At 42.3% G+C, this 10,923-nt stretch overlaps 2 protein-coding genes across 5 annotated transcripts in view; both read right to left on the bottom strand.

The window, feature by feature from the left end:
- The window catches only part of LOC109632470 (R-spondin-3-like), a 63,830-nt gene extending 53,466 nt beyond the window's left edge, over positions 1–10,364 (bottom strand). Inside the window, exons 1-5 of one of the 2 annotated variants that reach the window (XM_069515442.1) lie at positions 9,951–10,364; positions 9,431–9,622; positions 9,046–9,186; positions 8,787–8,933; positions 8,219–8,711 (exon numbers count right to left, since the gene is read on the bottom strand). In XM_069515442.1, the coding sequence (XP_069371543.1) occupies positions 8,527–8,711; positions 8,787–8,933; positions 9,046–9,186; positions 9,431–9,622; positions 9,951–10,038 (753 nt within the window). In that variant the 5' untranslated portion in view covers positions 10,039–10,364 and the 3' untranslated portion in view covers positions 8,219–8,526. Of the gene's footprint in view, positions 1–8,218; positions 8,712–8,786; positions 8,934–9,045; positions 9,187–9,430; positions 9,623–9,950 lie in introns of those variants that run through there. The other variant, XM_069515444.1, reaches the window with a different exon arrangement.
- LOC109632468 (E3 ubiquitin-protein ligase rnf146-like) lies at positions 4,205–7,211 on the bottom strand. 3 transcript variants are annotated; one of them, XM_020091768.2, is made up of 2 exons: positions 7,011–7,211; positions 4,205–6,465 (listed from the first exon to the last, which is right to left on the bottom strand). In XM_020091768.2, the coding sequence occupies exon 2, from the start codon at positions 6,433–6,435 to the stop codon at positions 5,359–5,361; it is 1,077 nt and encodes a 358-aa protein (XP_019947327.2). In that variant the 5' UTR covers positions 6,436–6,465; positions 7,011–7,211; the 3' UTR covers positions 4,205–5,358. The 3 variants fall into 3 exon arrangements, with proteins under 3 accessions (XP_019947327.2, XP_019947325.2, XP_019947326.2); XM_020091766.2 differs by having other exon boundaries at positions 4,205–6,468; positions 7,011–7,210; XM_020091767.2 differs by having other exon boundaries at positions 4,205–6,436; positions 7,011–7,210.
- Positions 10,365–10,923: the final 559 nt, after the last annotated feature.

Here is a 10,923-nt window from a genome sequence, read left to right as displayed (position 1 = left end):
GCGTACTTTTAAATCCCAGCACTCCACACACGTTTTACCCCCACTTTATACACAAAGTACAAAACGTCCCCATCTGTTGGACCGGAGACAGTGTCGCAAGGTCACAATCCAGCTCACTCAGTCTTCGTCCACCTGTCTGAACTGTCAGTGTGTCTGCATTCGTCCATTAGAAATGACGAGCTCAAATGCCGGATGATGAGTGTGGTGGTACAAGACATGGAACCATCAAGGACAGCCGGGAGGACCCTAAAGGGTTCTTGAGAATTCCAGACCTCTCCATTAAAATAGAATGGGGCCCAAATATCTCCCCTTTGAAAGACAACCCGTGAGGCTCCCCTTTCAAAACAAGCGAGGGGTGTTCTCGTGGGATTAGCTGGTGTTGCCCGGCAGAGGTGACTATAGTGGTCTATTTATCTTGTGACGAATGACCAATTTTAATTTGGATTCAGTGAAGCAGTCAGCTGGGAGCAACTACGGGACCAACCGTTTGGCCCTGGGCCCACACACACACAGCTTAGAGGAATAATGTTGCATTCAACAACAAGGCTAAAAGAGTTGACAGTCATGGTGGAGGCTATAATGCTAACACAAGCATGCTGGCATGCTCACTAGTGTAGTGTTAGTGTGCTAACATAAGCACACAGGGTGCACAGTAGCATCGCTAGTACCAGTAGAGGACATTTAGGCTAAAAGGTGTAAATTATGGGGCTTGCAGACATTGGACGACACCAAAGGAGCAGTATGGGGGTATTTAATGATTTTTTTTCTGTAGTGGTCACCAGCTTTAATTGTATTTGATTTGGCTCCAACCCTGTTTACACCTGAAACCCCAAAAGTGTTTTGTGGACTCAAGACACTTGAAATATAAAATTAAAGGTAAATTGAAGCTGGATTAAACAGGTTGCTATCACTGTAGCAGGATGGGATAACAACATACACTGGGTCTACAATCATATATAGTTTCTATAGTGTCTCCTCTATACAAGAGGGATGTAAAGGCTGGAATGAGAACCTGGGTTAAGTTTCCACTATCATGTCTCTGTGAAGAAGGATTAGGTTCTGAAAGCTGTTGTCATCACGTCTTTAAAGTGATTAAAATACTTAGTGTACTTATACTCAGATTACAGTCTTTACAGAATAGTGCTTTTATGAGTATTAATATTCAGATATTGTTGCATATTAGTGTTGAGGTATTGCTAAATAATTTGCTGAGAGGTAGTGCTTTTATACAGTCCACTTATGAAACCATATTTGAATTCCCTCGATGTGTATTTTTAATACATTTTAATACTGCTGTCAATTGCACAACTTTGTTTGGAAAGATTTCTTAGCACATATTCTGTAGTCCTCTATCATAAAGTTGCCTTAATACTGAAAAATGACCAGTGCACACATTCATAATCATTTCTTATTCAGAAGCTCAAAATGATGAAACACATTTGAATATAGCAACAGATAATCATCCCACATAACGTTCCTGCAGAACAGTGTTCATGAGAGAACTCTATAAACTTATAGCTCTGGAATGAAGGGGTCACTTCAAACTGTGCAGTCATATGATACCGCATTTAGAAACGGAGAATAACCACAATAACAGCTTTATGATTTGAGTCATCATATTAAGGACGTGGCGCCTCGCTGTCATAAACGGAGCAGTAGCAGCAGGATTAGAGAGGCGTGACACCTGATAGGCTCTAATGGTCGGCGATGGTTACGGTCATTCCTGGCTCCTGTATGAGTGAGATAGCCTGTCTGTGAATCTCAGCATTATGATTAGAAGTGACATAGAGCGGATAAATGTGTACACACATGTACAGCCTGTTAGAACCTAAATCCTTCATTGTTTTTACAGCAATACAGCAACTGCACTGTTTTACATATATCACTACACGTTTTTTGAAATAAGCAATTTTTAAATTGCTGTTTTATAAGTAAACATATGAGGCTGTCCACCAGACGACCTACCTCAACAACAACAAGGTCAAACATAATCCACACAACAACAAAGCTCTACTGTGGACCTCGGGGTGGAGAGAGACGTGGGTACGACAGGACTATTTGTAGAGGGATTGTAGACTGCGTGTGTATTTTCTGTAGTGTGAAGAGTTGAGCTACAACAGGCATTTGACCACGTATGAGAGGGTTAAAGTGAAGCTACGTGTCTGAAAACATATAGAAGTGCTGTCTGCCTGTCTGTCTGTGAGTTCAGCAGGGAAACTATGTCTGGCCCCTATCATATAGTGGATGCCAGGACCACAAGTGCTCACGGCGTCTGAATCATGCACACAGACAGACATGCATGCAAGCACACGCATGTTCTCTCCACTTTTAACTCAGAATCGGTGTCATTGTTCCTTTGCCAGCAGCATGTAATCTGCAATATCTGCTCTTCTTCACACTGTCACCACATGTCTCAGGTCCCTGTGCGTCCCTCACAAAATGCTGCCCCATACATATTTATTCAATCTAAATACAGTCTCTGTTTCCAAGGCATAGAAATCTGTCCATCATGGTGTATAACATGCAAGCTAAGGCCATGCAAGAGGTCTGCAACCGCTGCTGTTGGACTTCATAAGGAAAGCACATATTTAATGTATGATGCTTTGACTTGTGCTCAAGAGGTGAGATGAAATAATGTGAACAAATACTGGAAAATACATTTTGAGTAATTAAATAATCATTAACTAGAATTACTGCATCGTAGTTATATGTCTCAACCAACCAGCAAAGTAGCTTTATTTGTTAGCAAGATTACTCAAAAACTACCAAAATGATTTCCTTCAAATTTGAAGGCTCGACCAAAATCAAATCAGTTCATCCGAGTGAACTTTTGCACCAAAATTGAGGATATTCTTCAACGCAATGTTGAAATACCACACTCAAGATGCCACAATCTTGTGAAAACAGTGACTTGGACCTTTGACGACAAAAATATAATAATTTCTTCTTGGAGTCTAAGAAAAAGTTTCTGCCAAAATTGCAGGGATTCCTACAAGGTGTTCCTGAGATATTGCGTTAATGGTGTGGAGGCTTATTCTGTATATATGCAGTTTACATATTTCAAGTATTCCAAAAGTATTCAAAAGCAGAAACACACATTTTGTCAGTCAACATTTGGGCAGCCTGATCATTGAAGTTACAGTGTGCACAGTTCTATTGACTCTCTATATAGAAACTGGCTCGTTAAACCTTGTTTCTAATTCCAGTCACGGTGAGATTACACACAGGGAGCCTGTGGTTTTCATCAGCTGGCAAACGCTGCCGCACAGCTGCATTGGTGACACTCTTCTTGTTTTTAGCAACATCTCCTCATTACACAAACCTGTAACAAACCGGTATGTTTCAATCTGCCCCAGTCACTGTCTAGCAAGTGGCCATAGTCCCACCGTCCCTAACTGTTGAGTAAGACAAACCACAAGGCAGTCAGAATAACCACTGCTTTATGAAAGAGGGGGTGAGAAAAAAGGTTAGTGCTCATGTTGTTGAAAGATAAATCAGAGAATTAACTGGTTTCTCTTTACATATCTACAAAACTGCATTAGTTAAACTATTGAATGTAGAATAAAGGAAACACTGGCCTTCTAATTCAGTTTCTGTTGTCACCACCGAGACATTTGGATAAAACTCAACTAAATTATTCATAAACAACGCTCTTCTTTAGTAAATTAGTGTAAAACAAACACGTTTTCAATTATTTCAATTCTAAGTTGTTATTGAAGTTTCATAGATAGACAACATTCTGCTCATGTCTTTGTGTTGAATCATCTACAACTACAGACAGGAGGGAACCAAGAGTCAAAAGTAATTATTGGATTTGATTTGCTGAGAGGTTCTTGCAAATATTTAGGTAAAAAACAGTCCATTAATTATCAGAGAGGAACAATCTTTTAAACTTTAAACATTATTGTTATGTACTGTGTCCACACAAATACTATGTCTAACTGTTAAGATCCCAACAGCCTTTTTTATTTTTAGTAACTGCCCAACCTCTCTGGGGTTAATGCAATGGTCTCAGACAACAGGGCTACTTAATTTGTGCAACTGCGCCATCCTGTGGACTTTTAAGGTACACTACATTTAGACTGAAATCTCAAGCTACATTGCAAACAGGCTCATGGATCAGTGCCACTTCTGTTTTCAGTCTTCCTATTATTCTGTAACATAATCCACTGTGTATTCTATTTAAACAAACAGACAACATGTGTTTTCAAATCATAACACTTTTAATACGCTGACAAAAAGACCACAGGGGCAACACCAGACAGACAGAAGACCGTTTAAGGTCATTCAGACAGCAAGACACCGACCATGACAAGTTCACAGTTAAAATAATAGCAGCTGGAGCAAAAGGAGAAGAAAACAGAGCGTGTGAGGACAGCTTGAGCTCTTCCAAAGTACATGTCAGTGTCAGTGCGTAGATAGTGGCCCTATGGAGAGTACTGCGACGACAAATAGAGATCCAAATGTGTCACTCTACATATATAGCCGAAATATTTCCAGTGGTTCTGCCAGTAGCTTTTAGCACCCAACACCATTCAAACAAACACAAAACACACAAGTAATTATTCAGACAAGAGTTTTACACTAAAAGTAAAAGAACTCAGCTTCTCTGTCATAAACTTAAACACACACACACACACACGCACACGCTTAAATAGTTCATCATTGGATACTAATTAAAACTTCATCACCTCCATAAACCAAAATCAGCAAAGCAGGAAATCTGTGATACCATCTGTTATTGGTACATAAGGTGCTACACAGAAACTTCATTTTTATATAATCACTCCAAAAAGAGAATCAAACATGAGGTCAAAAGAACAGAGAACACAGAGAGACTAGTTTTGTCGTATTGCGCTGTCACACACTGATATTAATGCAGGGACTGATGGTAGTTTATTTTTTTTGATGCCCATCAAAGAGGTGATAGATTTTCTCACAGCATTTTTTTAGCCTGGAAACAAGACTTTTGCTGGGAGTGATGCACGACTACCACTGCTTCATATTGCTGCCCAAAACTAGTTTAGAAGAACAAAAAGCAAAAAGATGTGTTAAAGGTCCCATGAAATGGCTGTAATAGTGTTACTGTTTTTGGAGCATGACAAAGATGACCATGAGTTTCTCAGATGATAAGTACTTAAATATTAGTCCACACATCCGAGCACACAGCTGTGAGCCACACAAGCTCTTACCCGTAGGTCATATCTGAAAACGGCTCAAATGACAGAAACACAACTTCAATGATTGATTTTTAATTTCAAGGGACCTTCAAAAGATGCATATTAGATTTCAAAGGTTTTTTTGCTGAACTGATTAGTTTAATGTGTGTTGTCTGGAGGATAGACACCACTGGTGCAGTCACACCTCTGTCACAGTGCACTGTCCATCTGGACTACGTGAGCGGAGACTGAGTGCGGAGTTGGAGGGTCCGCCCCGGGGAGGCATTCTGGCTGGCTGGTTCTCTCTTAGCGGTCTCTGTCTAAGTCTTCTCTGTGGAACCAAAGCTGCTCTCCCTCTCTCGCTCTCTGTTTCTTCGTCACTCTCACTGTTGCCAGATGCATACTCGTATGTCTGGAGCTCACCATCTCCTTCCACCTCTTCCCCCTCTGGTTGGCTAATTAGGAGCTGGGAGAGAGAGTCTTCGAGGGGTGAGAGTGAGGGAGGGAAAGGACTTGTGAGATGACGCCCCAGGAGTGTTGGAGGTCTAACAGGGGGGAGAGACAAAATGCCAAATGATGACGGTTGCGATTGTCCTGCAGTGTCTGATCCATCTGCTGAGCTGACGCGTTCTGTTGCAGCTGGCGTGACAATTGGCGAAGCAGGGGTGGTGGGAGGATCAGGGTCTAACCTCAGTCCTGCCACACCCTTCTTGGGGATGTCTACAGCATCCCGCTTTATCTTGCGCCTGCGGCCATGCTCATTGCGGCGAAACTGCACCATGTTCTCCAGGTCGGCCACATAAAGAAACCCTGCAATCAGCATCTCTGTGCTCTTCTTGCCCCTGGAAAACGCCTCCTCCAGCTCACGGCTGGTCCTCTCATCATACTGCCACCAGCCATTGCGCCCTTCATAGTACCACGCATAGTCCCCACCGGAACCGCCCCCTGTCCCGCCACTTCGGCTCACCCCTGCAGCTGCTGCCTTCAGTTCTTCAGGTGAGAGGAGAACCGGCCGCTCCAGGAAGTCCTCTGGCACTTCCTGTCGGCAGAGAGCACAACGCTTGCTGTGCCAGGAGGCACCTTTCACACACAGGAAGCAGAAGACGTGGCAGCAGGGGAGGCGTACTGGGTGGACGCAGCTCTGAAGGCAGATGGCACACTCCGGGGTGGAGGTGGTGGTGGAGGACTCGGTGGCACAAGTGTCTCCCACTTCCTCTATGAGCTTGGTAGGAGCCAGGACATTCACCGGGTGGTCCATCTCTCCACAGCCCGCCATGCTGCAGAGAAACACAGCCCGTCTGATTTGCTGCTGCAGGTGAACATATAAAACAGTGTCTCGATAAACAGGAGAACGTCTGTGGCCCTGATCACCTCACATGCGCTCATGTTGACAGTTTCGGGAAACGCCCTCATGTGCACACATAGAGCAACTACATTCTGTTTATGCTAACATCCATTAGCACTATTTACATCAGAGTTACAAATGACTCGAGTCAGGATCAAGTATCTGACATCAACAAACAAATGCGCCCCCCCCCCCCATGTTTGACAGAGTTACTGTTACCCACGCAACAAGCTTATTGCTAAGCTAATGTTAGCTGATTAGCAACTTCACCAGCTGCTATAGCTGTTATTTCAATCCACATTCCATACACTGATGCTAGAAGCAGCTCTGCTCGATGTGAAGTAACATTAGAGCTAACATACGTCACAATGAAGGTCAGGCATTCACCCAACGACTAACTAACACCTAGTCTGGTACTAGCATGTTGGGCTAGCCTGTGAACCGTCAGTGCGTTTCCTGGCTATGTTAATCTCCCCCGCTAACACAGACACACGATCACATGTTACCTCGAGCAGTTTCTCAGCTGAAGTGCAGCCGGAGGTATTTATAAAGCTGCATTTATATTTAGATCCAGAGTTGAGTCTGACCGCGTCGCTGCTGGAGCTCAGAGCTGCAGCGATGGCCGAGCCCAGCTGATCTCAATGCGCCTGAATGCGCCTCACGCCCAGGTCCAGACTGCGTCCACATGTCGTGCAGATCTAAAGTATCACAGCGACGATAGACGCTCAATGACAGGAGCGAGTTTCAAGTTTGTGGAAAGTGAAAACGTTCAAACATGAAGCTGACCCCACTTCTCCCACTCTGTGTCACAAACTCTATCAGTAATATATGACTTCATCCCTCATTCATTCTGTGTGCATCTTGTCATATTTGCACTACCACAAATCAGCATTACTTACATTCTCATTCATTTTACTCAGTAATATATTTGTTTCCAGTTTTATTTATATTTAAGTGTAGATTTTATTTCATATATTTTATTTTTACTTGTGTGGATTTCTTTCTAAATATTTTTGAGCATGGTTAGAGGGAGCCAGTGACCAAACAGTTTCCCTGCCAGTGACTGATGTGTGTAATAATAATGTCACCTCATCCATTTATTTGCAGCCTGTTTCCCCACATGCATATTCTCAAATATTGAATGACTACTACCAATAATATTAGAGATTTGTGCAATTTCTCTCTCTCTCTATATATATATATTTCTCTGTATATTTATACATGCACCCATATTTCTTATATTACTTAATCAAAGGTTTGGATTCTATTCACAGGGAAGTTGTGACAATATTACATGGGAAACTTTAATCAGTGGAAGTACTTGGAAAACTACTGGAGGTAATCCTTCCAGTAGTTTTTGTGCGATCTTGTTTTACAACAAACACGGACAAAGGTGAAGGTAATAAATATCCTGTGTCATTTTTATATTTTTACTGTATTTGCTGTGGGACTGATTACAAACATCACTTGTCATTGTAGGAAAAATACAGGTTATATTAATAAACTTTTAAATATCTATTCTATTTAAGTCAGCGTCTCAGAAAGCTACGAAAGAGACCACCTGAATGGAAATCAAGTGTTAATGTTCTTTTCACTTGTGCTTTCCTTTAGTAAAATGCCAAACCCCCCCAAGAAAAAGAGCTCTTGACCTGTACTGGAGTAATTGAATATGTTCTTGTCCAGTTTTATCATGAGGAGCTGAGGACCCCAAAAATTTGTTCTACAACATTTTATTGCAAGCATGAAAACAGTGAGCCCGAGTATAAACCGAGCCAAAGTCAAATCAGACAATCAGCATGTAAAACACCAGTGGTATCACTTAAGCACATGACTACAATGGCAGGAAAATCAGCCAATCCATCATCCTTTTGTTAATTCACACTAAAATGCATTTTAACTTATACATTTTTACAACTGACAATAAAAGACCACATTTAAATTTTCATCCAAAAAGAAATGTGCAATAAAAAGGTAAATATCTTTACAAAGCTAACAAATCATTGATAAATTCTCGGCCTCAAGTCACGACAGTCCACTTGGTCTCTTTTTGATGACACACTTCCTGATCTCAGACACAGCGGTCACCGCAGAGACTCCGGGACCGCGGAAGTTGACCGGGGCGCGTCTCCTCCCCATCCTATTGTCCCACAAATTCTTTTTCCGAATACACGGACCCCACTCTGTCCATTCCCCAACCCCACATTGTACTAGAGGAGATACCAGAATATTAATACGCCACTAAGTGGTGGGAGGAGATAGAAAATGGAAGACCACACTCTCACCTTGAGGGATGCACTGCATGAGCTGTACATCAGGCTCTGATCCACTTGGGCAGTTATGGTGGCACTGCCCGTGGAGAATGTATAAATCTGCTCGACACCTCACACACTCGTTTCTCCTCACACACACCTCACAGCCTACAGGGCACTCTGAGACAATGGACACAGACATCATACAAAGTGTTTTAGTTTCCTGACATTATGGAAAATAACTGATTTGGGTGACACAATGAATAACATCGCAACAGTGACAGTGTCTCACCTGTGCACTCTCGCAGTGCTGTGTTTGCCGTCAGCCCATTCGGACAGCTATTTTCACATTTTCCTCGGAACAGGAAGTGGCCCGGATGACAGCGAGTGCAGAAGGTTTCACTAAAACAGAAAGCGCAGTCCTCTCGGCACCCTGCAATGGAGGGAACCTCGGTTAGAGCAGTGACCACTGTGTCGGTGCAAAAAAGATGAAGCTCTTAGTTTCCTTGGCACAAACTGAAGGTATCTCAAGCTCCACAAAGACATTGAACCAGGTGAGTTTAGACAGTTCAACTCTTAAATTCAGTACAAACTAATCAGCAACAAAACCATCTATCATTGTAATCCCAAGTTCTGCGCTGACAAAAATTAAAACTCTGGCGTCCATGGGTACTTACTGGGGCAGGTGTTAATGTGTGGTGAGCGCTTGCCGTAGTGGCCCCGGGGACAGGAGGACAGACAGGTGCCTCTCTGCCTCATCCCGTCCAGCTCCAAGTGGAAGAAGAGGCGAGGTTTACAGGACAGGCAGCCATTAAGAGCTGAGCATGATGCACAACCTGCCGGGCAGAGTCTGCTCACTGAAGAGCTACCTGTCATGGAAAATAAGGACATTAAGGAATGACGACAGTTACACTGAGTGAGTTATATATTCTTCTTATTCTCTACGAAATACACTGTGCCTCATTAAAAGTATGAAATTCTAAAGGCAACTTGGTTTGGAGAACAGAGCCAAGTTTGAAATCTGAAGTGAGCAAGTGGGTATAAAGAAACGTTCCCTGGAAACGCACTTATTGTCTCCACATGTTGAGACTGTTCATTTACAAAGAGAAAAATGTGGCAAGATAAGGCACCTTTCACAGGAACCATATCAAAGAGTGCTGAATAAGCGGAAATGACAAGTCATGCTGGAATACTTACGTCTGTATCGCAGAATCTTTGAGTTGTCTGAGCCTCTTGCAAGATCCATGAAGTGCAGAATCCAAATGAATAATAACGGTATCCGCATTTTCCTTCAGCACAGCATTGATCCAGTCTGCAATGACACCTGGCCTCACATCCCAAATCCCAGGATGTACATTTGTTAAAAAAAATTAATCTGAATTTCTCCGGCTTCATTCAGCTGGACCCTCGTAGAAGACTCCAGTGTGGGTGAGACAGCAGCAAAAATATTTTCCCGATGAAAAAACCCCATGTGCATTCCATGCGATCACTCAGGCTGGCAGAATGCCACGAAGAATGCAAACAGAGGAGAAACCATCATATGACAGTCGCAACCCAGAGCTAATGTAAAGTTTGGGTAAGCTGCTGTGAGCTTGTCTCTGGATCACCCACCCACACACACACACACACACCCACCCACCCACCCACAAACACACCTTTCTTTCGTGTGTTAACCTTCTCTCTCCACTCAAAAATGTGTTTTGCCAAACGTTACCTCACTTGGATGTTTGACCTTCACTGTGCAGAACACGAGAAAGTCGTTTTCAGAGTTTAACACATGTACAAATGATGATGTACAATCCACAGAGAGAAGGGGCTTTTTGCATGTTCATAAATTCTAAATGGAGGAGAAGTAATGTTAAGGTTCTTCAACAAGTTAATATTTTTTAGATTAAACATGTGGCAATGTTTAATAAATCCAACTAAAATTGTCTTCAGCTCGAAGGGTTGTGACAAATATAAAACTCTTGTTCACATTTCATTTTAATAACATAATAGTCTATAGTTCCACACTATAGTCTACAATTCTAAAAATGAAACATGTTATATTTTGGTGAATCAAAGCATTCAATAATTATGTCATTATTTGAGAAATATTTGAAACCTTTTAATTTCACCTTTAAATAAAACCATTTTCTCAATTACAATGCCTTTAAAATGACCTATTTCA

The sequence above is a fragment of the Paralichthys olivaceus genome, chromosome 19 (genome assembly GCF_024713975.1).
Source record: "Paralichthys olivaceus isolate ysfri-2021 chromosome 19, ASM2471397v2, whole genome shotgun sequence".
Classification (NCBI taxonomy): domain Eukaryota; kingdom Metazoa; phylum Chordata; class Actinopteri; order Pleuronectiformes; family Paralichthyidae; genus Paralichthys; species Paralichthys olivaceus.
This window is presented reverse-complemented; position numbering and strand designations above follow the sequence as displayed.